The sequence below is a fragment of the Puma concolor genome, chromosome A1 (assembly GCF_028749965.1).
Source record: "Puma concolor isolate L17-30 chromosome A1, mPumCon1.1.hap2, whole genome shotgun sequence".
NCBI lineage: Eukaryota > Metazoa > Chordata > Mammalia > Carnivora > Felidae > Puma > Puma concolor.
This window is the reverse complement of record NC_141667.1, coordinates 108,774,610-108,793,301: the sequence shown is the minus strand read 5'-3', so window position 1 is coordinate 108,793,301 and position 18,692 is coordinate 108,774,610. Positions and strand designations below refer to the sequence as shown.

The 18,692-nt window shown below is 41.2% G+C and overlaps 1 protein-coding gene and 1 long non-coding RNA gene across 2 annotated transcripts in view; one reads left to right on the top strand and one right to left on the bottom strand.

Moving 5' to 3' along the window:
• Positions 1–9,118, top strand: part of RGS7BP (regulator of G protein signaling 7 binding protein) — a 105,897-nt gene extending 96,779 nt beyond the window's left edge. Inside the window, exon 6 of the mRNA XM_086700064.1 lies at positions 8,087–9,118. Within this exon, the coding sequence (XP_086556190.1) occupies positions 8,087–8,178 (92 nt within the window). The 3' untranslated portion in view covers positions 8,179–9,118. The remainder of the gene's footprint in view (positions 1–8,086) is intronic.
• Positions 1–18,692, bottom strand: part of LOC147584356 (uncharacterized) — a 91,758-nt gene that overhangs the window by 47,161 nt on the left and 25,905 nt on the right. The window lies entirely within an intron of this gene.

Below are 18,692 nucleotides of genomic sequence, written 5' to 3'. Positions count from 1 at the left end.
GGGCTTACCATGACCTTCCTGGAATTCTTTTGCACGGATCTGTTTATTATACAGGTCTAGGTTAATACATGCAAGAAATGGTGTGGGGTAAAATGTGGAAAAATGTATCCCAGTTCTTTTCTCGAGGACCTTATTGTCAAAACATCTTTGTAACTGGATGAAAACCATTATAGAAAGCCATCTGTTTTCTTTCTGGCTCTTTCTTTCCTTTCTCTTTTTATTCCATTTACATGTGGGTCTGAAGCAGAGAGAGAAAAGGGAAAAGATACCACTACTGTTTCCCTTTTTTCCAACCTCAAACCCTGACCCTGTGAAAATCCTGCCAGGCAGGTGCTGGGGGATTCTACAAGGGAGACGCTCAGATGCCCCTGTTCTCCAGGCTCCACCCTAGTTCTCAACTCAGAAACTTCCATGTTTATTTCAGCATTTAAAGGTTCAAACGTATCTCCCCCCTTTCGTACCACAATCAAAACTTGACTCAACAACAGTTTGTTTTAAATTGATTTTCAGTGGCCAATAAAGGAAGGTGGCCAAGAGCAAGAATTTTAATGGGTAGCGATTATGCCCTCATTTCAGACAGTGCCTTTTCTTTCCCATCCTTCCCGTTTAAGACTGGAGACAAAGAGATGCACAAAAGAAAAGTGAGCTGTCCTCTTTCTGCCGCGGCTCCACAGCAGGCTTCTGACCACGGTCAGGTCTCCTGGCTCTCAGCCCACTGTTCTTGCCACTGCTTCAGCGCCTCTCCTGTCCTACATTCTGGGTCACTGGCAGTGCTGTAGGGAGCTTCATTAATTATGATAGTCTTGCTGTGTCAAATGGATTACAAATGGAACCACCTGTGGGGAGCCTGCAAGGTTACTGACAAAGGCTAAAAGGAGATTGGAAAGTGAAGGACAAGCATCTTCTAAATGCGTGTTGTAATCAAACAAAACAAGGTGGCAGAAATAAATTAGGCCTGAAAGACAGTTTCACCTTTTCCAGAATTCTGACTTAATGAATGCTGTAGGGTGTGTTTGTACATTCACTCTTGCCTAGAATGTGGTTGTTGAGACCATGCGTGAGAATCCGTCTGAAGGGGATCAGTCAGGAATTGAATCTGCTCTAGAATGGGTCCCCTCCTGGAGACAGTGCTATTCCAGACTAAATTGGGTCTAGGAACAGTTCCCCCAGACTCATACTCTCAATCCACTCCAACCTGGACCCCCTGTATCCATCCTAGCCATGTCGGCAGAAGTGTTTGATATCTAGCTAAAGAACATTGGGCAGTTATGCCACCTGGTAAGCCTAGAGATGACCTTTCAGGTCCTTTCATCAGGGCTTCATATAAAGACTTTGTGTGCTTCAGTCTAGTGTCTGAATGTTATTCTGGGTAGTTTTACTCCAGCAGCCCCATATCCTTTGTAATCTCTTCAATCTTTCATCCAGGATTCAGTATGACGTATGTACTTCCCTCTCTGCTCCAGTTAATTCACACATCAGTTTCTTAATGCATTACTCTATGTTCAGCCCCTACTCACAAACGTTACATGCCTATTCATTGTCTAATAAAAGAAGAACAGACTTCTTTCCCTAACATCTGGTGTCCCCCCCATCATCTAACATGTGATGGTATCCTATAATGTGCCAAGTTCTGTGTCAGGTGCTGGGGATATCTCTCCCCCTAGAGGCTCTCTGTCTCAACAGAACAAATTGGGTGAGAATTACCTGGGAAGCCTTCCCAAATGACATGCTTCCCTTCATAGAGATTGGGATAATGTTTTGGGGGTAGGGCATGTGAATTCTAAAATCAACTAACACGCAAACACACACACACACACACACACACTATTGGAAAGACAAAGAAACTAGTGCTTAGAATACAACAGTGCCATAATAGCTACAGGTCACTACAAAGACATATTGGATTCTCATCTAGCCATATTGGAGTTGTAAGGAGCTGGGGTGTGAGATGGGGGAGAGGGTTATTGATATCAAGGATTGCTTTTTGGAAAGTGAGTTGAGATTTCTTAGGATGAATCAGTTAGCCAAAGAAAGAGGTGGGGGCGCCTGGGTGGCTCAGTCGGTTAAGCGTCCGACTTCGGCTCAGGTCGTGATCTCTCGGTTTGTGAGCTTGAGCCCCGAGTTGGGCTCTGTGCTGACAGCTCAGAGCCTGGAGCCTGCTTCACATTCTGTGCCTGCCTCTCTCTCTGTCCTTCCCCCACTCACATTCTGTCTCTCTCTCCTTCAAAAATAAATAAACATTAAAAAAATTTTTTTAAAGAAAGAGGTGAAAAAAAGAAAAACAAAAAGAGATGAAAAAAAGTCTAGGCAGAAGATTCTAGATATGTGAAGATATATGAGGAGACGTAAGAGCAGGGCATTTTGTTGAGCTACAAGCACTGCATTAGTTGGTAAAGTGGTTAGAAAAGAGACATGAAAGACTAGAGAGGTAGGAGGATCTATATCATTAAGGCCCCTATAAGCTATGTTAAGAGGTTTGGATTTGGGGCACCTTGGTGGCTCAGTAGGTTAAGTATCCAACTCTTGATGTCTGTTTGGGTCGTGATCTCACGGTTCATGAGATCGAGCTCTGCAATGGGTTTGGAGCCTGCTTGGGATTCCCCCTCTGCCCCTCCCCACCCCTGCTCTCTTTCTTTCTCTTTCTCTCTCTCTCTCTCAAAAATAAAAGGGGGCGGGGTTGGATTTTATCCTGAAGCCATTGGAGGGGTTCAGTTAGGAGACAGTTGCAGTAATCCAGGTGAGAGATGCTTAAGATCTGACCTAGGGCCAGGGGGTTGGAGAAGAAGATGTGAACAACTGATGGGCTGCACAAGAGAGAAGGCAGAATCAAGGATGAAACCCAGGTTCAGACTTGAAAAGCGAGGTGAATGATGTGTCTATTCACTAAGTCAGAGAGAACAGAGGAGGAACGGTAGAGATAGAGGATGATTGAAGTTTTGGAGATGGAGGAACTCCCAGAGCAATGCTCAGTGGTGAACACTAGGCATACAAGTATCATGCTGAGGTGAGACATGTGAGCTGGGAGGCTGGAAATACACATTGAAGCATCATCAGCATAATGGTAAATGAAACGAGACCCCCCCCACAGAGTGTAGGTATAGAGAAGAGCCTAGAATACCAAAATTTAAGTTTCAAGGGGGAAAGAACTGCAGTTTACAGAGGGGACTGAAAAGAAAACCAGAAGAACATTATGAAATCAGTCAAAGAAAGTTGTAAGCTAATCTTGAAGGAGGATTGGCATTTGCCTAAGAAAGGAGGACTAAGAAATGGTGTGTGTAAGGGCAGAGAGCCAAGAGAAGGTATGGCCATATTTAAGGAATTCTATGTATTTCTGTTTTGTACTATTCCCTCCTTCATACACCCTTCATTCCAGACTAGATTGTTTCTTGGAACAAAATTCAAGTTGCCTTTGACCTCTATGACTTTGTTCACACTGTTTTCTCCATCCAGAAAGCCCATCTCCCCCTTCACCAAATTTGCAAGTTCTCCTCATCTCTTGTGGCCCAGAAAGAACACCAAGACCTCCATGATTTCCCACAATTATCTTCTTCCTTCTCCTCCACCTGGGAGTAAGTCCACCCTTAAGAGCTCTCAAAGCATTGTATTTGTATCTCTCTTATGGCATTCTTAATAAAGCTTCATAGTTACTCAAGCGAACATCCTTGAGACCAAGAACCACCTTTCTGTTAGGACCCTCAACACCCAACATGGAGCCTATACTTAGCAGGCCTTTGATTAATGCAGAGCTTCTCATAGTGTGGCCTCAGGACCAACAACATCGACATGTCTGGGAACTTCTAAGCAATCCAATTTCTCTGGCCTCACCCCACACCTACTGACTCAGAAATGCTAGAGGTGAGGCTGTACTTGAACATGCTCTCAGATGTTGCTAATGCAGCTAAGGTTTGAGAACCCCTGAGTTTGCTGAAGGTCTCCTTTTCTTCTAGAGTAAAAATTTGCAACTACAGTTACATTATGAGCACTTCTCTGGATTCTGAGAACATAGCTTTAAACTTTAAACTGAGCCTGGGTGGCTCTGTCGATTAAGCAACAGAATTCGGCTCAGGTCATGATCTCAGGGTTCATGGGTTCGAGCCCCGCCTTGGGCTCTGTGCTGACAGCTCAGAGCCTGGATCCTGCTTCGGATTCTGTGGCTTCCTCTCTGTCTCTCTGCCCCTCCCCTTCTCTCTCTCTCTCTCTCTCTCTCTCTCTCTCTCTCAAAAATAAATGAATGTTAAAAAAAGGGTTAAACTCGGGGCGCCTGGGTGGCGCAGTCGGTTAAGCGTCCGACTTCAGCCAGGTCACGATCTCGCGGTCCGTGAGTTCGAGCCCCGCGTCAGGCTCTGGGCTGATGGCTCGGAGCCTGGAGCCTGTTTCCGATTCTGTGTCTCCCTCTCTCTCTGCCCCTCCCCCGTTCATGCTCTGTCTCTCTCTGTCCCAAAAATAAATAAAAAACGTTGAAAAAAAAATTAAAAAAAAAAAAAAAAGGGTTAAACTCAAATGCTCAGCTGATTATTTGCAATCTTATTTTTATGTCATTCTGTCTATTAACATATAATCTATATAAGCAATCTTTTATTAGCAAAAGAAATCTGAGCAATAGAGAAGTGGTATCATAGTGCCTTACGTGGCAGCAGTGTCCCTGGCTTTAGTAGTATCCAGGAATTAAGCTTTGAATGACCAAGATTTTAACTTGCTGATGGCTGAATTACCTATTCTCCTTCTCTTTCACTTTCTCCTCTGCTTTCCTCCCTCCCTTTTCCTTTCTCCACTTTTCATTTTCACATCTAAAACTGTCCTTGGTTACAGTTCTCTCAGAGCATATGCACTTTGGAGAAAAGATGCTACAAAAGTCTGAAATATTCACAATAAAAATCAAAGGTTTCCCAGCGAGGTCAGGTGAATTCGCCCAGAAAGTGAAGCACAAGTGGGGAAACATTCCATTTCCTTCACATTCTTTTGGCAGCCCATAATTTCAGAGACAGGATTTCAATCAATGTGGAAAGACATCTTTCCTTGGAGCTGAATCCACTCCAAACCATTCCAAGCAGACTTGCTGCTGCTGAATTTCAGTATTTACTGCCGGTGTCAGCTTCCCAGGGTGTAGGAAGCTGCTCTGAATTTCTGCCAAGATTGTTTGAGCTTTTGTGTCACCTCAGCCCTAGGTGATGATCAGATAAGCTCTGGGCTAGGCAAAGGTGTCACAAATGCTCAAAAAGATGCCCCAAACGAGCGGTCATCCTTAATAGGCAGCCTGTCCTTTGCTTAACATCTGAGCACTTTCTCATCAGTTCTAACACTTCTATTCACCTATGAGTGCTCTGTATGTGCACATGTATATATAGCACTCACAAGTGAATGTATGTGTGCATATCTATCTATCCATAGATAGGCAGAGACAAAAAGAAGGCTGAGTGAGGAGAATTTCAATAGCATAAAAGGTTTTTTTGATTTGCTGTAACGAATGCACAAAAGTCAGTCTTGATGTAAATCTCATAATACCTGTGCACAATACCTGTATGCTTTTAATACATAGAAAAGAGAATGTGGGAGGTGCCTGCGTGGCTCAGTCGGTTGAGCGTCCGACTTCGGCTCAGGTCATGATCTCATGGTTCGTGTGTTCAGGCCCCGGGTCAGGCTGTGTGCTGACAGCTTGGAGCCTGGATCCTGCTTTGGATTCTGTCTCCCTCTCTCCCCGCCCCTCCCCCACTCATGCTCTGTCTCTCTCTGTCCTCAAAAATGAATAAACGTTAAAAAATATTTTTTTTTAAAAAAGAGAGAGAACGTGGGAGCAAACATGACACCACAGGATACACATGTACAGTTTTTTCGTAAATACAACATGTAGCAGGCATTTCCTCATGCAGTGGGAACAATACACATCTATCTGAACTGCATTTTATAGTATATAAATAAATACCCATTAGGTCACTATGCCAATGTCTTAAATGTTTGGAGAAACGGAAGGATATATGGGCATTCAGGAAATAGATCTTCCAGGTCTTAAATAGAAATAAGATTTTTTTCTTCCCTACAAATGTCTTCATAGTTTTGGTGATTCTGTTCAAGGAAATATTAAATTCCTGGTGAACTTGCATTTCAGAAAGCAGAGTCAGTATTCAGAGAGATACCAACAGATAAAATTCTTTATTCTTCACAGTCTGCTGTACCTTTGCCTTACCCAGATAGGTTGTTTATCTATCATTTGGTGGTTAAAGAAGTTAAGAGTCCTAAAACTGATGGGAAAGTGAGTTATCATTTCTTTTTTTCTAAATATACCGTGATTCATCTCTGAGAGATTCTCCTGAGAAATCAGGCTCACATATAGTATTTGACATTGCTTTCAGTGTCTTGACTATTTGGGGCAAGTTTAACTATAAAAGAGAGATGTCCTATTTTTAGTCTCAAAATGTTGACATCCAGAATATAGAAAATTGCTTTTCACGATGGAAAGGACAAAGAGAGTACTGTTTTTCTCCACGTCCACAAAATATGAATCTTAAGAGAGAGTATTAACCTGTGGAGACTGGGAGAGTGCACTGTTTGATGAATTTGATGTGCTCAGCTAAGGTACCTGTTTTCTTCCCTGGCTGTGACTTGCCTTTTGGTTCTATCTAAATGTATAGCATGGTGCACCATTCCAAGGAACACTGTCAACTTGGTGAGCGATGCTAATTTACAAATAAGTGTGACACATGACAGCCTTTGGGGAGGGGGAGGATAAGCCCAGGCACTTGGATGACACAATTTATGTGAGAGGACTGGAAAGCCAATACTTGTTTTTGTTCTGGATAGTTTACTGAGCATCTAGGCTCAGCAATCAGGAAAAGCAACCCTCGTCTACAAACCAGTTTTATTGATGTGGGGCACATTTTTCCCTTACCCATCTCTTCATCTAACTCCTGACTCTGGGCTCCTTCCCAAGGTCCTATATCCCAAGGTAGGATGGAGAAAAGAGAGAGCCCCTTAGCTCTGCTCTGGGAGGGTGGTGCAACTAGTCCTGGAAAAGCTTAGGTACATAAGAGTTACCAGAGCCAACCAACCATCTTGTGGCCCCTAGCTCCATTCTGATTATGTCCTAGTGCTGCCCACATTGGCAATTTCCAAGTCATCTCCTCATGGTCCTTCTCCAGCTTCTGGGACCAGACTGCCAGTTCCGCTCCAACAGGCTATTTCTACCCACCCTCTCTTTTGGACTGGACTCTTTCTTTAAAACCCAGCTCACTAAACTGAATTTGGTTTACTGGTTTATTTCTTCATCTGCTTGTCATCATGCTAAAAATTTCAACCCAAGACTTATAAATTCAGCAGTTGGCAATCTTCTCAGAATGCCACTGTATACAGAAACCTGTAGAAATCGCTAGCCAAAGACTCAACACATAATAGTTGAGACTTCTTCCTAAGGCAATAAAGTAGGTGAGTAGAGGCAACACAGTGGTCCTATGTAAAGGAAAATAGTAAATAAGAGCTGTATTTACTGAGTGCTTCCTCTGTGCTAGGCACTGAGGACCTCACCCAAGCTTAATGTCTTTCATAGATTGTTTCATTTAATCTTCACCTAAGGTAAGTGTTATTAAACCCTATTTTGACTAGGGGAAAACTGAAGCTTAGCAAGCTTCAAGTTACATGTTCACATAGAGCTAGTAAATAGTAGAGGCAGGTTTAGAAAAGAGGTCAACCTTACTCCAAAGCACGGGCTCTTTCTAAAAAGCTATGCATCTCCCAACTGAAAGAATGTCTTGAGCAGTTTACATTTAATTCTAAGCAGTGGTTCTCAACTGTAGGCTCTGAGCTCTCCACCACCACCAAAAAAAGAACATTTGGCCCTATCACGGGACATTTTTGGTTTTCACGGCTGGTGGAGCAGTGTTATTGGCATCCAGTGAGTAGGGAGAGGCCAGGGATGCAGCTAAGCATCCTACAGTGCTCACGACAGCCCCAACAACAAAGAATTATCTTGCCTAAAATGTCAACAGTGCTGAACAAGAAACCTTGATTCAAAAGATGGTGGATTTTTAAAGCCAATTCATAAAAACCCCAGTTATTGTTTGTAATTCACTCATATGTACATTCTGTCCCATCACAGATGACAGCAGCCTTCTAAATCTAACTCCCTACCCCCTGGTTAGAAGACGGAAGAGAAGGTTCTTTGGGCTGTGTTGTCTTGTCTCAAGCTAGGCAACTCCTCCTGGAAACCCACCAATGCGAAGACCTGAAAATATCACAGAACCTGAGGACCTCCAGACAGCTGAACCACAATTATTGGTTTTTGACTATGTTTTCTATGCTTCCTTATTACTTTTATTCGCCTCCCTCTACCCTTTTAAATGATTTTACATGTGAAAGCAGCTGCTGTCAAGGGGGGTAAAAAAGATTCAAAAAGCAGGCTGTTTTTAAAAGGATTTTTAAAGCTGACATTGTGCATGTCTGCTCCAAACCATACCATGACAGATGCGAGAATTATGGTTTTTAAATTATTTAAAGGTTTTTTTTAAATGTATCATACAGAGAAAAATTATTTCATGTATAATAGTATATCTTTAGCTCTTGCTGATCTCATGTTAACAATTTATCATATATGAAAGTCTTTAAACATAGAAATCTCTCTAAAACTGCAAAACTGTGTTCAAAAATCCAATCTATCAATATTATTAGAGATAATATTATAATCAAACATATACCACCTCACCTATTGCTTTGTCTGTGCTCATTCACATCTAGTCTTCCATTCTGTCGGAATCCAAGAGCTTCTACATAAAAACATCTTAATTTATAATGCAACAAAAACCATATATGGAAAGTATTTAAATTTTGTAAATACACAATTATCCTAATACCTTCGTACAATGCATATGGGCAACTAATTTCCTTTTGATCCAATGGTGTCTTTTTCAGCTTCTTGGAGAATGAAGTAATCCAGTTAGAAAATGGTGTAGTAACATATACAATTACCCTCAAATGTAAAATTGAGTATTATCACATTTTGTTCTAATTGAAATCTGAAGCATGATGTCTGCACAGCAGCATAGTGTTAAATCTTATAGGGCATGCCGGAATTAGCTCAGATCGTAAAAATATTTAACATTTTCTGTTAATAAAATCTTTTTAGTTAAGCTAAGCTTGTCTCATATTAGATGACTATGCAGATATGACTTTTCCGATGTGTACTTGGTGTCTTGTCTTATGCTTAGAATCTTGAAAGCAGGACACATTAAGCAATACTATATTTTAGAAAGGAGGAAGCCACACGCTTCGATTTTCTGCTCACAGTTTTGTTATGATCTTCCTCACTAAACCTGTAACATGGTACAAATTTTGTTATATTGTCCCCTGTTCTTCCTTGGCCCGTTTCCCAAACAGAATTTTCCATGGGTTGAGAGATCAGGCCTTTGGACTTTTTTTCTTGCTTTCCAAAATCTAAATGACCCTAAAGAAGGACAAGAAGCAACCAGTGTCTAGTACAATAAAAGGATGGGCTAGATGCCTATAAGTGGTTTATTCAAGATGCATTTTTAATCCCAACCCTATACTTTCTCAGTACTTAAGTGCACAGGCATTTATAGGTCCACCAATATTTTGACCTAACAACTAAATTTATTAAAGCTGTTAGCTTTACTGAAGATGAAGATAGGTATATATGAAATAGTGGACTAATTATTGTATTAGGTTGAACCATATGAACTTGCTGGCAATGGACTGTTTTGACCTATAAAAATAGCAATTTCATATGGTTCAACCAAATATCTGATGTTGTGAAAATTATACTTGGAATTGTCTTCTAGCATTTGTGATTGAAAGCGAACAGATGAAAGGGTTGGAAGAGATCTCAAAAGGCTACACAGGTGTCTCTTTAGATCATACCAGCTCACTTGGGGCCTTAATCTTGGAATCCAGAGTTGTGTTCCAATGACCTGGTAATGAACGCACGGTTGTAAGTATGCCTGACTCCATATAAAGAGGTATCTCTGAAACCTATATGAGAAAACCACAACTTTCTAAATCAAATATTTGTAAAACAGTTATTGGAATATGCTACTTAAAGACCCTTAGAATGAATACCCCCTTGGAAAGCAGGGAACTACTCCCAGATTTATCTGGTCTGTAAAGCCTGATTTCATAAATCAGGTTTGACTAAAGCTTAATATTGTTTTTGAATATGGTTCATTTCCATCCCCCGTGGTTAATTCACTTAAGGTCCATTGTTTTAGAAATTATAAAACAGCCCAACTGGGCATGCTCTCAGCTCCCGTCTCAGCCCTCGCCCACCTTTCCACTATATTGAACCCTTTGCTTCAATCTAGTTCCTACTAATTCATGCAAAGTTATCAACTGATAAACCTACCTTGGTGTTCAGCACGTTCCTCTAAATGCTTGACCTAAATCACTTCTGCTTGGTTAATTTGTGCTCACTCTCGCCTTAGTCTCGGTATGAAAGGAACACTTACCTTCCATGCCATTGTCCTTTGTACAACTGAAGACTGTTAATAAATTCAGGTCTCACCTCCAGGTCTGGGAGGGCTATAGTAGCTATTCATGGAGATGGGAATTTGTCTAATTCCCTAGGTAGGCTTCCCATATCTAAGGTAAATAAATTCAGCCACCTTATCTTTTATTCATAGTGCCTGTTTCCCAGACTTTGATTGGTTTTATAGTTCCTGTGGACACACTCCAAGATTTATAGATCTTCTTTCACTAGCAGGTCCTAAAATTAAATGTAGTGCTCCAAGTCGTGATGACCTACCCTGGCTCATAGTGGCAATAGACAGCTCACCATCTCCCATTAGATATGCCAATGTGTCTCTTTAGGAGCTGACCCCACTCTCCTCTCACCTACCAAAGGACTTTCTCAGGTGTAGTCCATGAGATAGAGGTCTACTGTCTCGGCTTCTGCTAGTAATTCACTTTCAGATTAGCAATAACCCTGAGCTGATCTCTAGGGGTAAGGAGAGAACACTGAACCCATTCTGTTGCATGGGTACTCACATGCTGGAAACAGAAAAGGATGTCAACTTTTTCTGGCACACCCTCACCCATTTTACCACCATAATTTCAATATCCTGTGTTGATTCATCGTTGTTGCTGTTTTTGGTGTGTGTGTGTGTGTGTGTGTGTTCAGATTACAGAGGCAATATATATTCTTTATGGGCAATCTGAAACATACCACCGAGTATAAAGAAAATAAAAATCACCTGAATCCCACCATAATCATATTGTTTAAAACCACATTTCCAGGCTTTAAATCGTCAGTGGCTAGGTTCAAAGGCACTTGTGGGTAAGATAAGTGAACAAATGCCCACAAGGCCAAGGTATCACTTTAAAATATCTGTCTGCTGATGTTTTGCATGCTTCTAGAAACAGATTGACTGCAAACTTCTGGTTGTGCCACTGTTGAAGGGTACAAAGAAGACTTGAGAAGTAGCACAACCTGGATGCCTCCTCTAATGAAAGCTTTTAGGGAAATTCTAAAATCCTGCCGGATCATTTTGTTCCTCTTCTAACAGTTGGATGCTTACTGTATGGCAATACTGCCACCTACTGAATTCTGAGCTTTAGGGTAAGAGGGGAAAACAAATGTGCAGAATATAAAGGCATCTCATTCATTTTAGACAGCAAACAATGGATCAGGTTAACAATATTCCATATGGAATTTAGATTCTGGAAGTCTCAGAGCTGAAAGGATTAAGGATATCATCCAGACTAACTTCCCACGCCACCTACATGTACCTAAAAATTGCCTATCATTTCTTTGTGTTCTCGAACGTCACTAAATGCAAAATGCTCAGGTTTCAGGTAACGGTAGATAGGATGAGAAAAAGCAGTGATGCTATTGGCCCATAATAAATCATTATAATGAAATATAAATATCAGAAATAAACCCAAGAACATAAAATAATTGAGTGCATTATAAAGAGATGACCTTTCAAATCTGTGAGAAAAGGTGGGATTACTAAATAACTTGGGATGACTGGTTGGCCATTTTGGGGGGAAAATCCTAGATCTATACCTCATAACTTCCATCAAAATAAATTCTAGGTGAAGTAAAGATTTACATGTTAAAGCACGTAAACATATACAAGGAGTATGGCAATATTGATAAATATTTCTGTAAATTTACTATGGAGAAAAGCCTTTCTAAGCATGACACCAAAGGAAGAAACCAAAAAGAAAAAGATAGATGGATTTGACCAATTAAAAACGCAGAACTCCTATATAGTAAAAAATAAACCAAATTAAGAGAAAACAAAATTTGAAATATATGCAACAAAGAGTATAGATCTCTAATGTATATCAAGAGCTTAAACCCCATTATGGATGGGAGGTTTCTATGATCTACAACCTTCCCAACAGAATGTTCCTATTTCATTCTTTCCTCACTGCACTTTTTAAATTATTGCTTGTTTGTCTGTTTATTTCCACTAAACTGGAAGTTCAAGAAAGCAGCCACTGTGTCTGTTTTGCTTCCTGTTATATCCTCAATACTTAACACAGTGCTAGACACAAAGCAACTACTGAAAACATATTTATTGTGTGAGTGAATAATGAATGCATGAATAGATAACATTTTATGATCAAAAAGAATCAAACTTTCCAGTAGAAAATTGAGCCAAGGACACAAACTGGCAATGTACCATAAACTAACGTAATGAACTAATAATAAATATGAACATATTTAAATACACTAGTAATCAAAAATGCAAATATTACAATACGCTCCTTTTTTTATGTATCAGAAAGACAAAAGATATAAAGAATTATAGTTCCTAGGGTCAGTAAGGAAGTATGGAAGCGGACATTCTCTTACAGAGTAAACAAGAGTGTAAACTGATCTGATCTTTCTGGAAAATATTTTGGCAACATATTTTTTGTGTACGTCAAATACTTCCACTTTAGGGAGTTCTCCTTTAAAAAAGGTTAAGAAAAAAATGAATTCAAGATACATTCATTCATTATTCAAAAAAATACATGCAACAAAGGATGCTTATAGGAGCATGGAAAAAATTGGAGGAATGAAAAAAATATAAATAAGCCCACAATATAGGGTTGGTTAAATATGGTATATCCTTTCAAGGGAATACTACTGTGCACCAATTAAGAATAAGCACTAGATGTATATTTACTGAAATAAACAGCTATATTGTTAAATGAAAAGAGAAAGTTATAGAAGAATACAGTGTGTTCCCATTTTAAGAGTATACATACACATGTGTGCATTACAGTGTCTGAAAGGATATTTGCTAAAAGGTTAACAGCATCTATCTCTGGGAGGTGAGATTTGGAGCAATTATATTTTCTTTTTGCATATCGGTAATTTCTGATTTTTCCACAATGAGCATGTAGTATCTGTATAATTTTTTCAGGGAATAAACAACAATGTTCACAATATATATTAAATGAAAAACACATGTTATAAACCAGTATGTATAGTATGACACAATATTTGTAAAAAAGAAAATTATATATAAAAATATCTATGTATGTATATATATGCATAAGAAGCTAGAAAGACATACACTAAAATGTTAATAGTAGTTATTTATGGGTAGTGGGATTATGGGTGATTATTTTTTCTTTTTGCTTTTCTGTGTTTTCTAATTTTTCTACAATGAATATGTATTCCTTGTGTAATAAAAACTAATAATAAAAGTTTTAAAAAAAATGAAAAGTGAGAATTTGTGACTCATCACTTCCTCTCACCCTCCCTGCCACCCCCTGGACTTATTCCCTGTCATCAAAGTGTGGGCAGTGGGGTTACGGAAAGGCAACACCAGGACACCATAACTTTGGAAGATAAAATAGAGAGCCAGACAAAGGTGGATGGGAAGGAAAGAGAGAGGGTGGAAGGGAGGGAGGGATGGAGGAAGGAAGGAAGGAAAGAATTAAGTGAAAGTGAAGTCAATAGAGGAAGGATTAAAGCAGGCTTTGGAAATATTTTCCCTGACAATAGCAGTAAGTCTCTTTAACTCTGTTTTCCTGATAACTATGACAAAAAAAAAAAAAAAAAAAAAAAAAAAAAAAAAAAAATCAGTTAAATGGGTTTATTTTCTTAAATTTTTGTAATGTTTATTTATTTTTGAGAAAGAGAGAGAGAGAGAGACAGAGTGTGAGTGGGGTTGGAGCAGAGACAGCAGGAGACACAGAACCCAAAGCAGGCTCCAGGCTTCAAGCTGTCAGCACAGAGCCCGACGCGGGGCTCGAACCCATGAGCTGTGAGATCATGACCTGAGCCAAAATCAGACATTTATCTGGCTGAGCCACCCAGGCACCCCATATAGGTTTATTTTCCAATAAAAGGAATCATATACGTGTCTGGAGAGACATCTAGGAATTCAGTTCTTCCAGGAGTGTATCCCAAGAAGTTTTTCAAGAGGCAAGCTTTTGAGGTCCAGCTGGTTATCAAGGGCTGTGCAAGTACAGCCTGGAACTACACAGGCTATCATCTGATTCTCTGATGGGCGCAAGCAATGCGCAACAGTGGGTAGCAGTTCCGATATCCATTCTCTCCTTTTTCCCTTTAGAAACAGAGACCCCAAATTTCAGCAAGACACTGGCCACCTAAATTTAAGACCCCGTTTACTATGGTTTGGGATGTGGCTATGTAACTGGGTGTTAAATAAAAAAAAAATCAAGTGCATACTGCCCTTAGCAACCAACATTCACAGCAGCTGAGAGATGGATGCTGTGGCTCAGTAACGCACACCTCGGCAGGTACCACAGCGCCTCCTACAGTTCATGCCTGGCACTGCCCAGATCCCCTTGCTTCTCACATGGACCTACTCCACCCAGCTATAGCTTCTTCTGGATTCTGTTATTACCGTTTACTATACAAAAAGAGGGACAGTGGGACAAACCACAGCTTTCACTTAATCCATGCTAAATTCCCCCATCTTAGGCACTTCTGAGCTTCCTGGTAAAATGACCCAGACCCTTACCCCCAAGTGATCTGAGACCCTGGTTACCCTGCCCTTAGTACACTTTAGTTGTGATACATGCCCATTTACAGTTAAACCTGGGCGTACCAGAGGTGACCCAGTGGTCATGTGAGTGCCGAACATACTCCTCTGTATGAACATACCCCTCATACTGGAGTAACTCTCCCTGCTCATGACGATCAGAGCCGAAAACCTCTGTCAGTATGGTAACTCTTACTCACCTGCTAGTTTTCTGCCTGTAGGACCCTAAGTTGACCACTTAGCAGTGGTAGCTTAAAGCTTAGTGGGATTCTTATTTTCTTCACTCTATGACCTAGGACCTCTAGAGACACAGATTCTAGACCCCCAAAGAGAGAGCACAAAGTCCTCAGTGGATTCCTGAAGCCACTCCTACTCTCACCCCTTTATTTTTGGACTCATGAATTTAGAACCATCTAATGACCATTGGTTGGTGTAAGGAGTATAATGCATCCCATACGTTGCATCACCCCAATAATACAAAGCATCCTCTCCTTAAAGAGGCCAGGCCACCACTCCAGTGCGATGGCAGCTTCTGCTTGGTGGATCCCACAGTCGTGTTTTCACTGATGCACCTGCTTTGCTAAGAAGTGGGGCCCTTGGTCTTAGGCAATGTTATGTAAGATCCTGCATTGGTAGGTCAGACACTTTGTCAGTCAGTGGATATTGTTGCTGGCTGAAGCCCTGCAGACAGCATTGGCAAACTACTATCCAGAAAGCAGGTAAATCCCAGTCAGGGTGGATGTAGTCTCAATTTGTCTCCAGCTGGCAGTCTGTTCTCCAGAAGGAATGGTATTAGATCGAGGGCACGGTGTCAATCTCTGTTACCAAGAGGCTGGACATTGAACGGAAGCTGTAAATAAATTTTGCTGAAAAAAGCTTGTATTGGTTTCTTATTGCTGCCCCTATAACAAACTGCCACAAACTTCATGGCTTAAAATAACCCACATTTATCATTCACATTTCTGGAGGTCAAAAATCAGTTTTACCAGCTTAAAGTCATGAGGTCAACAAATCTGTGTTCCTTCTGGAGCCTGTAGGGGAGGATCTATCTCCTTTTCTTTCCCAGCTTCTGGAGGCTTCCTGCATTCCTTGGCTTGTGGCTCCTTTTTCTATCTTCCAATCAGCAAAAACGTAGCATAGCCTCAATTCGGTGTGTATGTGACTCCTTTTTTCATCTTCAGGTATCCTTCCTATTCTGACTCTTCTGCCTCATCTTAGAGGGAAACGTGCTGGTTTGTTGGGCTTGCCCACATAATCCAGGATAATTGTCCCATTTGAAGATCCTTAATGCAATCAGAGCTGCAAATTCCTTTTTGCCAAGTAACACATTTATAGGTTCCAGGGATTAGGAAGTGAACATCTCTGGGGGACTATTATTCTGTCTGCTGCAAGGCCAGTGCTGTTGGACCCATTTACAGTTTCCATCTCTACCGAGAGCTGCTTTTTGAATGGTCTATCTTTCTCTGCTGCAGATAGCATGGCCTTGCTCTTGAACTCCAAGGGTCTGTGCTATGACTCTTTTATTGGAGCTTGCCAGAGTGTCCACAGCATCCTTTTATACCCAGATTCCTCTAGTACCGTGGCCTCTGCCAGACAATATGGCACAAATGACAGGGCTACTGATGGTAAAGCCTAAACATGCTGAAGACCCCCTTCTTGCTCTGGGACCAAATTAAAACTAGAGCTCTACCTCACATGTGAGATACGCTGCCTTCCAAACCTATGGAGGCTGCTCAAGCCTCAAGTTTCTAGCTTCATGGTTGGAAATGAGAGGGACAGAAACTTGTTTTTGTTTTGGAGATGCCCCAGCACCTCTCAGATCCCTTGACTCCTAAAAGCTTCACTGATGTAGCAGACCCCTTAATCTCTGTAAGGTTTATCTCCCATTCTCTGGAGTTTGTGTGTCTTGCTTACCAAGGCATTCAGAGGACTTGCCATTTCACCCTTGCTGTGTCCAGAGAACATCATGCCATCGACTTGGTGTGCAAATGTGAGGTTCTCTAAAGAGAATATTCCGATCAACAGGATCGGACTGTTGTGAGCCTTGGTGAGGTCATCTAGGGATACACAAGTCTGGTTCCCAAAGATCATCTGAGAACACAGACTGATGCTCAACCCTCGGTACCAAACCACGGAATGATGAAAACAAATATTATGCAGTGAGGACATAGGATGCTACAGGCATGTGAGATCCAGTAGAGGTGGAGAGGACTGGTTCCAAAAGGTCATCTGAGAACATGGAGTTGGGTTATACTCACATACACAGCTGCTAAGTAATAATATTATACAATGAGTACACAGAGCTCCATTTTCTGTGTTCTCATTGTTAGATAAAAGCCCATAACAATTTGGCATAATTTCTAATAGTGTGTATGCATTTGCTGGTTGATAAAACTCAGCCAGGGCTTTTAGGGACTTCATCTCCACCTGCTCCCGGTAAAACCTCTGCTGGGAATACTTAAGGATAGTTCATTTGTTGCAGGGAAGATAAAAGTAACAACTCTTTTGGGGGACCCAGAGCATCTCGAGATTCTTGATTCTCTTCAAAATTCTTATCTGGATCCTCTTCAGATTTCATATAACTTTTTCTGTCTATAAAGTGCAGTCAATAGAGATCTTTGGAACTCGGTTAAAGTCTCATGATTATTCTTGAAGCCATATAATCTGTTCTAGTAAAGATACAACATTTGGCACAACAGCTATTACTGGGGCTTCTTGGATAAGCTTGCAGCAGTGGTGTTTGAAAGGGCGGAACTACGCCGGCCGACTCCATCTTGTTCTGTGTCCTCCACCTTGAGTGACTATGTCCCCGACATGCCCCCTTTCCGGGAAAATCGCAGAAACCTCAGACCATGGCTCCTCTCCTTGAGTAACCTCCTGCTCACCCATTCAAACTTCCCCATCAAAACACGCCCAGCTACCTGTGTAACAGGACTCAGACCCTTCCCCAGCCAATCGGCCAAGGCCACAGCCATTACCTCACCAACTGGCCCTAGACCCCTATAAAACCTTTGTGCTTTTGAAACTCGATCTCTCTCCGGTATCTCACCGATGCATCAGTGCAGGTAGGGGATTGAGCTCGAGCTAGCTCGAATAAAGGCTCTTTTGCTTTTGCATCAGACTCGGCTCCCTGGTGGTCTTTGGGGATCACGAATTCTGGGCATAACAGTGTTCATCTGCCATGACCCATCCAGTGTTTGAAGAAGCTGAAGTGATGATTAAAATGGGGGGTGTGATAAGAACCACCACTGCTGAATCTTTTCTATCACCTTGGATTTGTGATAATGTTTTTTTTGTTTTGTTTTGTTTTGGTTTTTTTGATTAATTGTCTTGGTGAGGATGGAAAAAGTTTTCAGGAACTTGCACTTAGTGTTTCCTATTTACAATAGCTTTTCCTCTGTATCAAGAAATTGGGTGTAATGGTATTGGCCAACTATTAAGTATGTCCATAATATTATATGTTGCGAAATTAGAGAAAAGGTTGCCGGATGGGTCCATGGGCACAGCCGACCCACAGTGAGGCAAAGAGGGATCATGAATCTGTTTATGACCTTACCTCCATTGGTTTTTCCCCTGACAGATGTCAGATCCCTGGGAAGCAACTTCAGCTCAGGACCTATGTCTGAAGGCCTTGAAAGATCTAAATGTTTCCTCTTCCCATTGTTTGGTTACCTGGGTGATGGCTACAGGACCCTTTGGGGAAGGCCTGGAGGAATCACTACTGTACAAACCTGGCAAGTT